This window comes from Chanos chanos, chromosome 5 (assembly GCF_902362185.1).
Source record: "Chanos chanos chromosome 5, fChaCha1.1, whole genome shotgun sequence".
In the NCBI taxonomy this organism is placed as follows: domain Eukaryota; kingdom Metazoa; phylum Chordata; class Actinopteri; order Gonorynchiformes; family Chanidae; genus Chanos; species Chanos chanos.
In genome coordinates, this window is record NC_044499.1 from 44,379,107 (window position 1) to 44,396,996 (window position 17,890).

Here is a 17,890-nt window from a genome sequence, read left to right on the forward strand (position 1 = left end):
GGTTTTATATCACTTAAAAAAGCTAATTTAGTTTACCTTGAATTAATGCTATCTACTGTTTAGTTAGGAAATGTACAGATCAGTTCTGAGAATACGATAAAAATAGTCATATGTATTAGAACCTAATCGAAAACGAGCCCAGAAAAGCAGTCAAGCCAAAGTGAATTTATCTAGCTGTAACAGACAGTTTGCTTTCTTGGGGAGCTGAGAGTTCTGTCTCCATGGGTTTAGCTGTTAGCTATTTGTGAAGTTCTGGAACAGGTGAGGCCTCAGATTTCTCTTTATCCCCCACCAGTGAGAGAGCTCTGGCACAGGGAAGCACATCAGGGATAGAGGTCAAGCAGCTCAGCAGTGCACAGCGGCTCAGGGACACATTTAATTTACGCTATTCCTTACCTGAACTCTCTGGAAGGCCTGTTTATTAAATTGGCTAATGACCAGCTGCTTTTAGAAAGGTCATTGTATTTTAAAGACCTTTACTAAGTACACATGCACAAATGCGCGCGCGCGTGCAGACACACAAACACACACACACACACACACACGCACGCACACACACATTCCACACTTTTTTCTCTCTCTTTTCTAAACTTTATTCAGTGGTCTTCAAAGACATAGAAGTATTAAGGTCAGAAAGGGCAGGGAGAGTTACTCCTACATTTTTTACATTTTACTTTCATGAGACAATTAATCATGGTTTCCCTCTTAAGAGGAATAGTCAGGGAAGCAACCTCAGAGGATTCTGACAACTAAGGTGGCTACTGATTAAATCTAATGGGCTTATTCACTTCTCGGGTCTTGGCAGCAGAGGGGACTTTGTATTTATTTTCCATAAAAAGTCACAGTGCTCCTATGTCAGTGCCTCAAAACAATGGTATCTCCAATTGTAATTGGACAATAATACGTCTCAGACACTTGTCTGGAATAGCTGTGGGTGAAAAGACATGTTCTGACTTCACTTACCAAGAATTTTCCCTTTCTACAGGAGGTCTGGAAATAGCGTTGATTTAATAACTTAGTAGATGAGACGTGTCCCAGGAGGTACCTTTGAATCCACAGACCATTTGCTCATTTCCTCAACATAATGTCTGAATATTTTAACCTGGTGGCCAGTTTCATTTGGTTGCATGTCAGTAATGACAGCTCAGAGAAAAAGTAAAGCGAACTACCAAGCCTCATCACAAACCATTTATCTTCACCTACATGTAATCACTCAAGTCTGAGGTATGCCATATTCTGCATGCCTCAAGCATGAGAGGTGTAATAACATGTTATTAGCAAGAATAGTAGAAAAGTTGAAAAGAAAAAAAGAAAAAAAAAAGAAAGAAAATCTCCCAGTTTTACACTTGATGTAGACTTTGAGTAGATTTTCCACTATCTGTCCCTATCTGTCTGCCCCTTTCAGACTTCAATACCTGTTTAGGGATACCTTTTGGATTATGACATTCAGGCTTACCTACATACCTGTATACTTATCTATCTAGCAGGAAACCTTTAAAAACTTTTTATTTCCATGAATGGAATAGGTTCCATATGAGCAGTTAATGAAAATGTTATGAGTTTTTACAAGATGAACTACTCCCAGTTCAGTAATCACACGAAGACATCCATACTAAAGTTTTGGCCTTATTTATCGGGGTAATTTCTTTATTGATTTGTTTAATTTTCTTTCCTTCATTTACTCCATTTATTTATGTTTTGATCTAATTATTTTTAAATTTTATTTTGGTATTCCGAGTCCCTCATAAAAGGGCTCCAATATGCCCTTTATCACTCTTTGACTATCTGTCCTTCCTCCAGCTCAGACAAGGTTTGTTATGGCAGCAGGTCTGTTATTTTTGTTTGGATGTGTCTTGCTGACTTTGACTTTCTTTGACTGACTGGTTCAGCCTTACCTCTTCATGTTTCCCGTCAGAGGCAGTGATAGTGAGGGTGTAACGATCAACAATCTCCCTGTCCAGCATTTTCCGTAGGACCAGCACTCCGGTCCTGTAAACAGAGATAATATGAAGAATTTAAATAAAGACAAAACATACCTGGACACATCTAACAAAACAAACCTAGTGTTCCCAAGTTGCTAAGCATCTGTATTTCACTCATGCAAATAGGTTGAAATATGTTAGCTGCTCTTAAAATCAACCTATATAAATGTCATGTTGGAATGAACATACACATGTTCACGTGAAATGTGAAATGTCGAATAAAAAATTACTCTTGCCTCAATTCAAACTCAGCACATCTTTTCAGAGAGGGGAAAAAATTGGATTATCAAATACACAACTGACTTACTCAGCTGGTCATGAATGTAATTTCAACTATTCATTGTAAAGTGTTCATCATTCACAAATCCTTAATAAGCTTTGTTTTAAAGGCCGTATCATGAATAATAGTCAGACACTCTCTGTCTGTGTCAGGGAGAATAAATGCAAATAGTTGCCCTACAACTATTCAGAGAGGAGAAACACTTTTCAGATCCCAGTTTGCCACTGTCAGAGTACAGAATACCTGGGCAGTCTGACATGTAGTATCAAAATGACAATGCTCAGTAATTTCATTTAGATTACTACAATGGGATCTTACATAGAGCTTTGTTTGCAGCTCAAGTATGGTAGCTCCCCATTTTAATGTGTCTGTTTACAGTGAATGAAAGACTGAAGTTTCCTTTTTTTGTCATCATACTTAAAAGTAATTGCACTCAGCATATGATATAAATACTTTATTACAATTGACTGCTTCAGATTTTTGGCAACAGTGCAGAGGGAAACCAAGAGTACAGAAACAACCCTTCTGCCATTCCAAATGCTTTCAAGCAAACGCCTGGGAGACACTGACAGTTGGAAAGAGATGTGAAGAGTATTTTAAAGTGGTGTCCAATGTCTAATCAAAGTAAATAAATGCAAGGCGGCACCCACAAGGCCTCCAACAGCCTAATGTATTTTTATTACCCATTAATAAGGACCATTGTCTGCACACAAACACACAGACACACACGCCAAGAACCAAATATCTCCTCCATTACAAGACATTATGGTGTGTAGTAGTAGTAGTAGTAGTAGCAGCATGAGTAGATAAGTCGAGGGAAAAACATAAAAGATATCCTTCTACTGAAACACTAAATGTCTCAGATAGTACTGAAAAAAGCAACCTGTGCATCTGAGGCTGAATGGTGCACTGGACATTCAAATGATTTCAGATGATTTGACATGCTACTGTCAAATGATCTGACACAAGCATCTGCGACTAGCATGCCTTTTTCCTCAGTTTTTTAAACAGCTCAAGACTCAGCTGCTTACAGCTGATAAATTCAGCAAGGCTTGATTTATGGAAACATATTTTGAGAGACAGCCAAAGGACACCCTTCCTTTTCTTTCAAAACAATTTCCTTAATTTATGACTACATAGACAGTTTGCGCAAGATTCTTTTAGCGACAGTATTTTCACTTATACCCAAAAAAAGAAAAAGAAAAGGAAGCCCGGGCATCGGGAACAGAGAGGTATCAATGGAAAACTGTCTATGCGGGACCGTCTGCTCATTCCCCACACAGATGCCTCTGTCATGCTCCTCCTATTCTTCATTTGGCTGTTTATTGAGGGGACAGTAACGGCAAAGGCTTATTAAAATTTTATAGTGTTTGCAATTTCCTTGCTTTGACAGTCTGGAGCGAGACAGTCTGATCACAAGCTGAGACTTTGGACAGTGATTGAAGTGCTCAGTGTTACCAATAGCATGCTCGGTAGTGACCCGTATATGAACAGAGAGAAAGAGAGAGACAGAAAGAGAGAGAGGGAGAGAGAGAGAGAGAGAGAGAGAGAGAGAGAGAGAGAGAGAGAGAGAGAAAGAGAGACTCAACTAATACATTGAAAAACATTGAACAAAAAATTCCAGACTTTTTTTTTCAACTAGCATCAAAATAAATAAAATGAACATATCTACTTTTTGTACTTTACACAAAATTGCTCTATTTTTCCTTCACAATGAGAGCTAAAAACTATGAAGAGGACTATAGAGAAAAACATGACATTTATGCAGAATTTGTTTTTTGGTTTTTTTTTTTGGCATTTTATCTCCTTTTTACCCCAATTTAGAGGTGGCCAATTCCCTTGAATTTTTGTTCCCTGTTGCATGCACAATCCTCATGCCAGCTGGGGAGGGCGTGCACTACCCTAGGCATCCTCCATGTGAGGTTGCCAACGTCTAATTTTCACCAGAAGACAGAGGACTTTTTCTGCCAACTGCATGCAGAGTTTTATGCTATGCTCCTCCTATCTGCCCATCACGAAGCTGGTGTCCCAACTGACCAATGGGAGTCACTACTGAAGTGACGCTGAAACAATCCCTGATGGTTTCCCACCCCCAAACACCAGTAACTGTGTTTGTATGGATGCCCAGCAAAGCCAGAAGCGCTAGTTCTGGGCTGATTCACAGATTCATACTAAGACAAGGATGACTGTTTCCACTTGTATAGTTGCATAAACATTGCATTTCATTACAAAGATAAAATAATGCAAACTAAGTGCTCTATGTGAGGTACTATTACGCTAAAAATAAGTCAAGCTTGATTTTTTTTTTTTTTTGGTAAAAAATGTGAATCTAAGACTTTGATATGAGAAATCAGGTTGTAGTAAAACAGGCAAATGAACTACAGAAAAAAGCAAGAGAAAATTTACAAACACATTTGAACGTTTCAGATCTACTAATGTGAACGTGAAAGCAATCTGCAATATAATTTACGTGGGAAAAAAAAATAAAACAATGAAAGTACCTTATGCAGCTCTCTGTCTTCACAAAATGCTGCAAATATCTAAAATTATATGACTGTATAACACTTATTACTTACTCCCTTACTCAGATCACCCCAATATTCCCATTAAAAGTGACTGATTTGGTAGTTTCAAAAGTTTCTTGATAAACTTACTCTTGTAAGATTTCAAAGATGTTGTGAGAATCGCCACTCTGGATGGAGTATGTAATGGGATCTCTTTCGCGGTCTGATGCCTGTGAAGACAGACATGTCTTTTATGTTGCATTTCTTCAATTACTCTCTCCAAGATACAAAGTGGTTCTGCTCTACTGAAAAAAAAAAATCTCAACTGCAGGAAGGAGTCATGCAGTCTTGCCATTCATAAGGTAATTCTCAATTCTGTTTATGAAATAACCGGATTGTTTATCAGCCAATGATTAACTCCAGACCTCTGCTCTAAAATATCTTCTGAACAGAGTTGCTTCATTCAAAACACAGTTTAGGTGTACTCTTAATCTTTGTTGAGGAAAATAGCCTTGAGATACTTTTCTACTCCCAGACAGGTCAAGAAGATGCAATACATACAGAGAAAATCAGAATCTGATAATTACATAAAATTGAGCTCAAATCTTGTACTGGAAATGACACGCACTGTGAAGGAGATACTACACTGGGGGTTTGCAAGTCTCGGAGAGATGGGTAAAGGTATCTTACCTGCAGGTTGAGCACTGTGGCTCCTGTTCTCATAGCCTCGCTCACCTCCAAGTTGTATAGGAATTGTGGGAAGCGCGGTGGGCTCTGGTTGTTGGGTGGGACAATATCGATGTATACTGTGGTAATAGAGCTCCTGAAAGAGTAGACAGACATAGATCCACTTACATTAACAACTACAGTGTCAACACACTCATAAAATATATCAACATTTTCACACTGTTTTGAATGCTAAACATCCAAACTCTTTCAAGATTATTGAGGTGTGTAGCCTAGTGCAGGAACACTGACGCAGCATCCATTTCTAAAATTGCTTTATAGCCAGACGCTGCCTGGTTTTTTTTTTTTCTATGGAAACATAATGGAAAAAACAAGCCCATTCCTGAGGTTCTGTGTTTTCTTTCAGAAGATCACTTGAAAGCATCGTGTATCTTTTAAGATGATCTGAATTGAGACAGTTGTCAGCATGTTCTTTTTAAATGTTTCTGGCAACTTTATTGGACAGAAACTGTATTAAATTTGGGTAGACTCTGTTGAAAAACAGTAAAATTGCAGGTAGGCTAAGCTCTCTCTAATAACAACAGGATTGACAAAAAAGCCCCACGCATTCTATCATGTTAAAGCACCATCTGGGCCACACAAATAATAAACCACCTGCTGCCTTTCACCTAAGTCGAGGTCTCTTTTTTTTCTTTTCTTTTCTTTTCTTTTCTTTTCTTTTCTTTTCTTTTCTTTTTTTTGCACCAACCTTGTAAGGTGGGCTACCAGCTTCAGATTTGATTTTACCACTCTTTAGACACACATTTGTACTATATGGGTAAAGGTATATGTAAAATATATATACACATTATTTTTATAGTATTATTTTGAATTACATGTGGAATATCAAAGCACCAGCTCTCACGTATGACCATTTTCTCTGACAAATTTGCAGTAATTTGAAATAACAGATTTCCAGAATCACGCTATATTTGTTTCTATTTCTGCATGGTGGTTTAATATTGATTTTCCGGCCACCAAGCATTACAGAGGGCAACAAAGAAACCGAAGTGAATTGGACGGGAGGGGAAGGCAGCCGCAATTACTGTAAAAAAGCCTCTCATTTCCGTTTTTCAAAGTGCCAGATGGACAAGTCTAGGGGACAATATCGGCACAGTGTTCATAGGGATATTTCCAAAGCAAAATCTGTCACCCAGGGGCCTGGTATCGATTTAAAAGGGTGGAGGGATGGGGGGGTGGGGGGGGGGCAGCTTAGGCAGAACCACAGCAATGCTTAATATGAGACTCTGAGTACAATGGAAAGAGACTGTTTGTGCCAGGCTCCCTGTCCCTCGCAGCCTTCCCGTTCCTCCGAATTGATTTACCTCCTCTGAGTTGGGGGGCCATTGTCTGTGGCCCTCACGGTGAGTGCATAGGAGCGCCCAACCAGCAGACTGACACCAGGCTTGACAGTGATCAGTCCAGTATGGTTATTGATGGTGAAGTCTCCTTGATCTCCAGCCAGGATCTGATAGCTTACCAAGCCATTGGGTCCTTCATCAGCATCATCAGCTGTCAGCTGAAAGCAAATAAGTTTTAGTATTTTTTCCAGAACATTTCCATGATGCCCATTCATATTTCAACTATTAAAGTGAATTGCTTTCCTTTATTCAAACAAGAAATGATTTGACTGATTGTATAGGTAAAGTCTGAGTACATTTTCTAAGCCTGCTTTTGAACAGCAGCCATCTGATATAAATTTGCGATGCAAACGCATCAGAGCTCCAGAACTATATTACAGACTTCTTTTTTTGTCTGGATGAACTACAAGGTGGCCCCTTTTAAGCACTGTTAAGTTATAGGGTACCATGGCTTATTAAAACAGGTAGCTTTAATGCAATGTACCTTGCATAGTGTTGAAGTATCATGTTTAAAAAATGCAAATCCATTTAAGCAGCTAACTAACTGACAACAAGTGAACTTCATATGGTCACCTCAGGGTTTCTTTAGGCTGTGTAAAAAGGGCCTGGAAATTTAGCATAGTAGCATGGTTTGGTAGTATGACCAGCTCATTTATTTAGCTATAATACTAACATCTAAAACACGTAGAGACCACTTTACTGTAATTGATCAATTACCGGCCAATCACGATAACCTTATTAGGGAATGAACACGTTATTTAATCCTAACTAATGACACCAATAACAGAGGACTTACTGATTTAAAACTGATTATTCTTGACCTTCCAGTCCAGTCATCTGTCTCAGTATGTCAGAGTTACTAACTCTGGTCATGTTGGGACTGTTAAATACCTTATTACCTCTGGGCTCTCATTCACGCTGACACAGCAACAAACTAAGACTTAAACCAAACAGGGTCCTGCGCTATAAGCCATTCATAAATGAGGCTTCTAATGCTGTTACTCTGGGTAAGTGGATTGTTTGCTAAAACAGTGAGTAGCTATTGATTACCAGTAATACTGTTTCCCCAGGCCGCATGTCTGTGTAAACATTGACACTGTAGGAGACATTGGGGAAGGCTGGCGTATTGTCGTTGGCATCGATCACGGTGATATTAATGGTCACTGGAGTGCTTTCTTGCACTCCATCTGAGGCGATCATCTGTAAGAAGTTTCAGAAAGAGGAAATGAAGATGTGCTGTAGTATGACGCTATCAACAATTTATCAGTGTGGCAGTCTGCATAATTCTGAAAATGTGTTGTTATCTTCATTAGTATTGTTGGAGGAGTAAAACAGTGGTAGAAGAGTGCCAAAGTGAAGTTTAATAAAAAGAAATAGCAACACGTAGGTCAATTTGTGAATCCCATGTGGGATATACTTGATTGATGATTCATTTTATATTAGTAACCAAAAGTTAAAACAAAGAACTTTGCTCTGAGCAAAACCAAGACTAAGAGTCTCAAAACTACTAATTACACACTGGCTAATCATGCCCTGTTAAAATAGAGAGGCACAAGAGACAGAATTGTTCTATAATCAGCCTAGTGCTTTTTCCATTAGCTCAAGTGCATGTCCTCATACAATGAGAATTGCTTAATTAATAATCTTAAGACAGTAGTACTTGCCAAAGGGGATGAATTCAAACTAAGACCCCATACTATTCAGTTCTCTGCTGGGTTATAGCCAGACTAATTTCAGGATCACAGAGAGGCCAGGGCCGTGTGAAGTGGGATAAAAGTGTATCTCGTCCTTTATATAGGCAGAGATATTTGAATGAAATGATAGACATATGGCAAAAAATAATTTAAAAAAAAGTCTACAGTAAAAAATTGAATTTCAAAAGTTAATGTTCAGATCAGTAGAATTTATGTTAAGCATGGACAACATGTAGTAAGCAACCTTAGGAAGAGTGGTGACTCAAGTTAAAGTCATTTTCTTAATTGAGGATCTAAGCACAGCATTGGACACAACAGATCATGACATACTAATTCACTGCCTTTCACTGGTGTGATACACCACAATGTTTTATCAGCCTTGGTAAGTAAGTTTCTAAGAAGCACGATATTGCCTGTGGAGTGCCACAGGGGTCCAGTCTTGGGCCACTGCTGTTGTCTCTGTACATATGTTTGCAGTGGGTGAAATCATCTGTGCCTTAAATGAACTACATTAATTTTCATGTTTTGTTATGTATCTTATTACATGCTTGTAATTCCCTAGCATTATGTCTGAATGTCAGAGGTGTTGCTTAATATCGTCAAGTCCAGCCCTGTCAAATTTGCCTAGAGTTAAAACAAAAAAGTTGGTGAAGGTGCTTTTTATTTCTATGCAGATGAGTTACAAACTCATTTTATGCTCATGAGTTTCATTTTTATGCACACGAGCACATTCCCTCTCCAAATTCCTCAGGCACCAACTGTTCTACATTGTACTGTGATCCACACATAATGTTGGGCAACAAGACTGAGTCATCTTTTATTTAAAGGAAGTATTAACTTCTGTAAACCAGTAGAGTGCACACCACATTCTTCGCTAATGAGATCTCTTTACTTTTTATTAAAGCCACTAGAAAAAATGCTTATCAGTGAGATAGTTAAGACCTTTGAGACCATAAAATAAACCATAAAATTCAACATGTGAAAATCAAGTAATGTGTGGTTTATGTTCATGATATGGATACAACACTTGGACATAGTTTTACATTGTTAAAAGTTAGCCTTGACTCTAAGCTCACATAGCTTACTTGTAAAGCTTAGCCATTTGCAAACATAAATATTGAATATTTTAAATAAATTAATCTTTGAAGTATTAATAAATAAAGCCAGTCAGAATTAACATATGAATGCTGGTTGGTTGTGATATATAACATATTTCACGTATAAGTTTAGTGAACATGGGTGTTGGCGTGTTTTACTAATAATGGTAAAAGAAACTCCCTGTCTTTGGATTGGTAGAAGTGCAGTGCAAAAATATAGAGTGTTGATAAAGTAAATTAAGTATAGCTGGTAAAGTAAGTATGGTAAAGTAAAAGCTATGATTATCTATGGTTGTGGTGCTATGGATGACTGATTCATTCTAACGCTAACCAAATTTCAGCCCTCGGTTTAACACTGTATTCATGAACACCTTAATTGAGAATTAAGTCTTAAGGCTTTCACAGTGAAGTGTAGAGTGGATGGTCACAGAGGTTTGAATAAATCAGTAAATGGCAAGCATGTTGCAGAAAGCTGTGAATGCTAACACCAGCAGTCTATGTCCCCAGGGCCACCATCACAGAAAGCACATCTACATCTGCATTCACAAAACATCTGCAACTCCCTGGCTGCCTCATGGCATAATCTTGTATTCCAACAGGACAGGAAACAGTATTTTAACAGTCAGCACTAGTACAAAGCATAGTGACATGAATGTATAGATACATCACAACACTTGAATAATGTCACAGCCTTATGTGCTGATAAAATCTGTGCAGGTAATCTCAGTGATGAATCTGAATGGGGCAAGTTTGATTTACTGGTGCACAAATTTTACATTGACGCATTGCAAGCAACAGCATTTTTGAACAAACCTTTTCACACTACTTATGTGATGAAGCTTTCTTGCTTTCAGTGTGTGGAGGCTGTAGGAGGGCATAAGATAAATGGAAAACTATCAATAAGTTCATCTTGGATGAAATCCAGCTCCCCCTGCATACAGTGCTTGCACTGCTCAGTTTGGAGCCTGACAAGAGACCACTCCTCAAGTTAAGCAATGAACACGTTTGAGGCATTTCTCGACATTTCTGCATCACCTCATGAAAATGAAAAATTACAAACTAGGACCAGCAACAATGAAATTATTAGAAATGTACAGGTTCTTTGTATGTTCAATTTCCTCATCTGACATGGTTATTTTTCTTTAAGAAACTGAACAACAAATGAAATAAATACTATAAATACTAAATACATTAAACACTTTGAATAGGAGAGTACAGAGTAATACATTTCAGAGTACTGACATCAGCTTTAGAGACGATAGCAGAACACTGACAATCAAAGGTGAAGAGTTAAGATCTAAACACCCCTGTGTCTGCAACACTGAGACATCTCTTCTCCACGGTGTTGTTCTGATATGTCAATACCATTGCTTCTCTCTGTCCTACGAGGACATGCTCTTCCAGTCAGGGTCAGATGAATCATTAATGTCAGAATTACTAATGCTATAATTTCTTCCACATATCTTCTACCAAAAGGAGTGGAAAGCTGAGTACTTAATAGCTACTGATAGGTGCCTGGCACAGGAGACAGCAGGAACAGTTAATGAGAACGGCAACTATGCTGCATTACATTATGGATGTACCATTTATCTTTTTTCCACAATTTAATTTTTCAATGAGTGCTCTTACTCTGATTACTTTCTCCTATGCACAAATCAATACAAAACCCCAGCATTTCACTTTTTACTTACATATTGCTGTATATGCAGCAAAACACACAAACTCAAAAACAAACGCATGCACCTGCAGGCACACATACAGACACAGCTTTAACACATATGCACACCTGTAGCAAATATAGCAAACACACGTCCTAACAAAGGATAAGCCCAGGAGAAAATGGATTTTTTTTGTGTATGACAAAATGATACTATTCATAAATGGCAAAACCACTATTCTACACAGGGAATGAAATCAAAGACTGCTACTCAATCCACTCAGTCATTATGACATAAAGGACATACGTCAAAATGACATACTTCATAACAAAACACAAAAAAGATAAGATACAGAAAAATATTACTTTGTTGAGCCAAACTTCAGTCAGTATGGCACTTTCAGAAGGGCTGTGGAGTAATCAGTATCTCAGTGGGAAATTTGTTTAATGCTAACAAAAGTGGCAGCAGAATCTTTCCTATTTCTTATGTACTTGGTACATTTTTTAGCGACTGAGGCATGAATTTATGACACAGCTACACAGCGGTGTAAACACATCTGCTCCAGACTTACATCATGATATTGTAAAATGACGATACAGTACAGGCCAAAACTCTTTAGAGAAAGTATGCGATATTAAAAAAAAAAGTGCTTGAGTGGAAGGCCACCGACCTGAGCAACAGTGGCAGGGTTAAGCAGGCTTGGGGAGGTGGTAAGCCAGTCCTTACCGTGAAGGTGTAGCTCTGCTGCTCTTCACGGTCCACCGGCTTTAGCAGCGTCAGGTAGCGCGTTATTCCTCGGGGTGTTATGCTGAAGATGCTGTTGTAGTTGTCCAGGGAGATCTGCAGCATAGGATCTTTAGTCTTGAAGAAAAATAAATCAAGTATTCAGATAAATCAAAATACACAAAACTGTCAGAATGCACAAAGTCTCAACATGCTGACGAAATAAAGAGTTAATCGTTGAAAACATCCATGACTCTAGAATCAAGACCATCTGTGTCATCAAGGCTGGCAAGAAACAAACCATAAATGGGAGGAAGTCAAAAAGCAAACTTTCGAAACAGAAGAATTTCCAAGAGTGAAGTAAACTGCTAAAAAATATATTAAAAGAGAAGCAGTCAGAACTTATTCACACTTGGAATGCTCATGCATGGGGCTTTCTCAAGATTGCAGGTAAATTAGAAGTATAAATCTAAAATAAGAAACATAACTCTCTTATGAACTAAAATAAGCTTTAAGCTTAAGCTGTAGTCCAAGGCTTTATGTGCTCAACATACTGATAAATTTAACCAACCAGATTGCTACCTCAACTTCACAGAGCAGGTTTACACATGTAAAATACAATTTCAACCAACTAAAGGTATATATATATAAAAAAAAAAAAAATTGAGACCGCTTTTGGGACTGGTTTTCAAAATAAGTACGGGCTCATTTGTATTGTGTTTTGGCTTTGCGTATTCTAACACTTTGAAGACGGAGAAGAAAAAAAGCGTCATAGAATAAACTTTACTAGGTTGTATCCTTGCTTTCACCGTTCCAGGCCTTCACAAATCATATTTAAGAAGCTACTGTGTGTACTGTGAGAGAAATACAAGCTACAACATGCACTGTTTGACAATGTTTATTTGCCATAACTGTCTTTTGGTCCAAGAGTAAGACTACGTTTCCAAGTGCAATTTTCCTCTCTAAGTGTGTTCTGAGCTCAAGAAAGCAACACAGCATGGCATGGCATGTCACTGTGTGGTTCTACAGCACTGTGATAAACTGCCCCCTGCCTCCAAACTGAATGCATATTGAAAGCAGCAGCATAACCAGAAAGGCCTTTTCATGCTTCTGACAACTTTCATTAGCCTCTAAATGTTTCTAAACATTATGTTTACTGTTCATGCTTCCTTTGAATTGAATGGACTTGATCTACAGATGGATACAAATATAGAGCATTTGTACAATTCAAATAAGGATGATTATGGAGGTTTATTCGTATAACCCTGATCAGAGGACATTTAACTTCACAAAGCTTTTGTTTTAACACTACCAGCATCCTCATTATCAAAAACCAAGTTACCCTATAAATCTTAAAATTACACATTAAACACATGGATTCTATTCCTGCTCACTCAGTAGACTAACACACCTCTTTCATGTCTTTAGCCTGCATATAGAAAACATCAGAAGAGTTGAGGCTCAGAAAAAGGATTTATTCGTAATGCAAAGGAGCCTTATCTCATTAAACTGTGCTTGTTTAAGCTTGAAAAATACTACAATAAACAAAACACTTCAAGGACTTAGACAACAGGCTATAACTATTAAAGAAATATATTCATAGTAGAAACAAGTCAATAATCATGCAGAGCATTAAGCAAAATGGAACAGAACAAGAATAATAGCAGAGTGAAGAAAAAAAAAAGAAGTGAATGAGCAGTTCACACTAGTCACACACCAGTGCTACCTTTACTAATACCTACAGGTACAGCGCTGACGGTGAGCTTCAGGCAGGAGAAAAAACATATTACATGAGTTGAGAAGCTTTTGTTCGGAAGACTTTAGTAATTACATTAAAGGATGCTTGTCACAACGATAGGTTTTGAACCCTTATCTGTGCTTTGCTGTCAATAAAATCATTACAATTTACGACACTGAGCACTTTAGGAGAGAAAAATAGAGCAGATAAAGTGCAGAATATCTCAAAGTTTCTGGATTTACATGGTAAACACATTAAACAAATGGAAAAAAAAAAACTTACCTCCTCAATATCATTGTCCAGAGCAATAATGGCCAGTGGACTTGTGAGATTGGCGTTGGCGGAGATTGTTGTGCCCACTGGAGCAGATTCAATGATGAAGCCATGATACGTGTTTGCCTGGAAGTATGGAGCCTGATTGTTCTCATCAAGAACTTCAACGTGCAGATTTGCAAACGCTGGAAGGGGGTGTCCGTTGTCCTGTTCTGCCTGAGGAAATATCAAAAAACAACTGTCTGAGAACACATTCTGGAACAGATGGTAGGTAAAATAACATTTGAAGATAAGAACTGGTGCTTAGCCATTAATTCATCTGAGATTAATTCATTGGAAACTGTTCTGAAGGTTATTACTGCATGGGTTTGAGGCTTGCGTTTAATCATCAACCTCACAATAAGATAAAAAAGCTGCAGCTTTTTAACATCACATCCTCCATCATTAGCATAAATCCAAGAGCATGCAACACATAAATGTTGATAGTTTTTACACAACACTAAAGGAAAGACAGTAACTACTGATCAGAACAAAGACCGATCTTCTTTTTGATCTCCATGCAAAAGACAAACATCTCAATAAACAAATTCATTTATAAAATCAAATGGTGGCTACATCATTAAAGGTCTGTGGTCAAAGGTGGAATTGATTTATGAGTCTCTTCTTCATCCACAGCTGCTTTTAAAGGACATGGCCCAACTAAACTATAGCTTTCATTATCCCAGACTAGAAAAGAACATAGGGATGCTAATTAGACAGTGCTTCAAAGTGAATCACAAAATAGCAACCAACAAGATGCCTAGGCATGCTTGTTGAATTGACTAACAAAACTTTATATTACCATTTGAATAAAAGCAAAATATGTCATCTAATTAAATGTGAGGATGCCTTACACTGAGGTAATTGTTTCTTTCAGCTTATTCCTGAAGAGAATGGCAAATAGTGCATAAATGGCTTATGAAACATATATTTAAAAAAGGATATTGTGAGTGGTTTCAAACATAAATATAAATGTTTTAGACCTTTTCTCACTCATTCTAGTGCCTGTGTCTAGTTACTGGGAGACACAAAGCACATGACACCTTGTGCCTGCTAACTTTTGTTAAGTTTTTTGCTTGTTCATTTCAATGTTCTCTGATGCTCTTTTGAGAAGATAATTTAGGCTGACGTCAGTGCCATCTAGGTTCTGTGTTCCCACAGTGATCTGATCAAAGGGCCAATACATTCAGCACACTTCACATTATGAGGCAAGAGAAAAAGCAACAGTACAATAAGTTGCACAACACAGCTCATCTACTATCATCAAGCTTGGTTTCGTTCTGGAGCAGTGCAGTATTATATAAAACTGTTCTTGTCTTGGTCCCTCGATGACTCAGCACTGAGGCCTTTAAGTTACTGACAGGTTGTTTTTCATGAGAGATTTTGGAACTTGACAGAAGTCTAAATATGAGCAGCAACATCTAATCTGACAAAAGAAAAAAAAAAACAAAAACCCTTCACTTATTTCCACAGGTGGGGAATATCTAGTGTACTGTACCCCCAAGATTACCATTCATGGTTAAATTGAAAACCTGGCAGGCATCTCTTTAAAAGCCAGACATAAACAAATAAAAAGAGCCCAGGAAAGAAGAAAAAACCTCTGCAGAGATTTCTTTTTAATTGTATTTCACAGGAGGCTATTCTTTACTCTTAAACTTCAAACATAACATGTTATAAGGAGAAAATTCGAAACCATCATAAATAAAAGCAAAACCAATGTAGAGCCAGACTGACAATACATTACAATGTGACACAGCACCAGTCCTATAGGACGGATCAATCCGAGAAATCTTTTGAAAATGCTTGTCTTTGTCTCCTCATCATGAAAACATGGGCTTTGCTGTTAAGTTTTGGCCTTTTTTTTTTTTTCTTTTGTCAAGTCCTATTCGATTCACTCAAAAATTCAAAAGACACAGATGTCAGTTGATGGTTTCCAAATGTCTTTAGAAGTCCAGGTTAAGAGAAACTGCTCAAGCAAGGCAAGAGAGTTCTGAAGGGCTAAAACAAAGTCCGGGGTTGACTTGTCTTCTCCCCTCTGCTCTTTAGACTTGACTGACAATCTGACATAGAGTTGTTCACAATGGAACTGAGCTCATCCCTCTTGTGTAGTAACCTGATACTGTGAAGAGACTGCAGAATTCCCATAGACTCCTCAGAGGTGCACCTGCTGTAGATTCTCTGCTGTGTTATACTGATTATAGGCTTGTCACAGATCACTGTTCACTGGCTCACCATGTAAATATGCATTTTTAAATCAATAAGAAACCACTGACAATTTGTAATCAAAGAGTCGTGGCAAAAATAAAGCAGTCCATATGACAAATTCCTGAAAATGTTTCTTTTCACAGGAAAATGAAATAAAAGTTGACAAATTTGTCTTGTCAGAACAAAAGTACAGATAGTCTTACCCACAACCTATGAAATATGTTCGAAGTATATCCAGCCAGTTGAATCTCCCTAACATTTTTTTTTTTTTTACCGAATAAGAGAACAGTTATTGGTTTATTGATGATTGATTATTTCTGCTCAAACAAAGAAGGAGCTTAAGCTGATTCCTAGAACAGAATTAGCACTGCATGTACATCTATCTGTGGGAAAAGACTGGCAAATTGGTTTAATGAGGCTAGAACAGGCAGTGGAAAATGGCTTCTCTCTCAGCCGTCATTCCTCATTCCACATCTTTTGTTGCCTGTCATCTGTGAGGGACCTATCCAATATGTGCCACCCAAGGGGGGTAGTCAGGCTCCAAATGAACAGGGTTAGAGACCCCCCCCCCCAACTCCCCCCTCCTCGGCCCCCGTTGCTGAAGGAGAAAATCACTCATGCAGCGCTGGGTCGATATAGCCACCACTCCAGTCATAAGTGCATCGGCAAGAGTATGACAAAACACATACATGGTATCCGTTTCCATAACCAGTGCCCACAATACACTGCGCTAACACAGAATGCCATGTAGCCCATCTATAAATATATACGTATATACACCCCAGCGGCACTTCGCTCTTAGTCTTTGATCTTGCGAGAGCGACAGAGAGTTCGCCCAGTGGGAGCAGGGTGTTTCATCAACATAAGCCCCTGTCCTCTCTGGCTCCGAGTGCGTGGATCCTGGTGGCACGCTGAATGTTCTTTACGGATCATCACCCAGCTTGGCCCAACGCGATGCTCCTCTCCGGTGCATGCTCTTCTCTCCCTAATATAGTTTTACAACTGCGGCACCCACTGTATGGGCTAGTCTTATCTAAACCCCTTCACGCCTTTCCCGTGATTTATCACGATCCAGTTGTACCCCTTGCACATTTTCTATCTTATTACCTTTATTACTAAGTCGAATCGGTGGTACAAGTCTCTGCTGATGGGCTTAAGGAGTCTCAGCTCTGCAGTGGTGTGGTTCAGTGAGAAGTACTCCGTGTATGACTCAGGTTTCCCTGGGGGGGGGGGGGGGGGGGGGGGGGGAGTAGAGGGAAAAGAGGAATCAATAAAGTCTGAGGCTTTCATCATATGTGTTTGTAACTTAAAATAATAAAGCGATGATACAAAGCTAATTAAAACACGTTTAGTGAACATATTTTGTAATAAATTACACTTAGCAGTTTAGTCATTCTTTTTTCCGAAAAAGAGTGAAAAAATACCGAGTTATAAAGTACCCTCAAAAAAAAGCAGTCAGTCAATGCTGAATTTTTGGAGGTTGTTCAAATATATGACTGCTGTCAGTTGGTGCTGATTTGGCGAGAAGATGAACTAGTTTCTAACATTAACTCCATCTCTATTGTATTACCGACTCCAAGCTGAGGGCTGGAGTAATATTGTTTCTGAAG

At 38.4% G+C, this 17,890-nt stretch overlaps 1 protein-coding gene across 1 annotated transcript in view; it reads right to left on the bottom strand.

The window, feature by feature from the left end:
• The window catches only part of pcdh15b (protocadherin-related 15b), a 79,270-nt gene that overhangs the window by 36,353 nt on the left and 25,027 nt on the right, over nt 1–17,890 (bottom strand). The window contains exons 10-17 of the mRNA XM_030773742.1: nt 17,388–17,500; nt 14,046–14,252; nt 12,029–12,163; nt 7,904–8,053; nt 6,818–7,011; nt 5,457–5,589; nt 4,917–4,996; nt 1,896–1,989 (exon numbers count right to left, since the gene is read on the bottom strand). Coding sequence (XP_030629602.1) covers nt 1,896–1,989; nt 4,917–4,996; nt 5,457–5,589; nt 6,818–7,011; nt 7,904–8,053; nt 12,029–12,163; nt 14,046–14,252; nt 17,388–17,500 — 1,106 coding nt within the window. The remainder of the gene's footprint in view (nt 1–1,895; nt 1,990–4,916; nt 4,997–5,456; nt 5,590–6,817; nt 7,012–7,903; nt 8,054–12,028; nt 12,164–14,045; nt 14,253–17,387; nt 17,501–17,890) is intronic.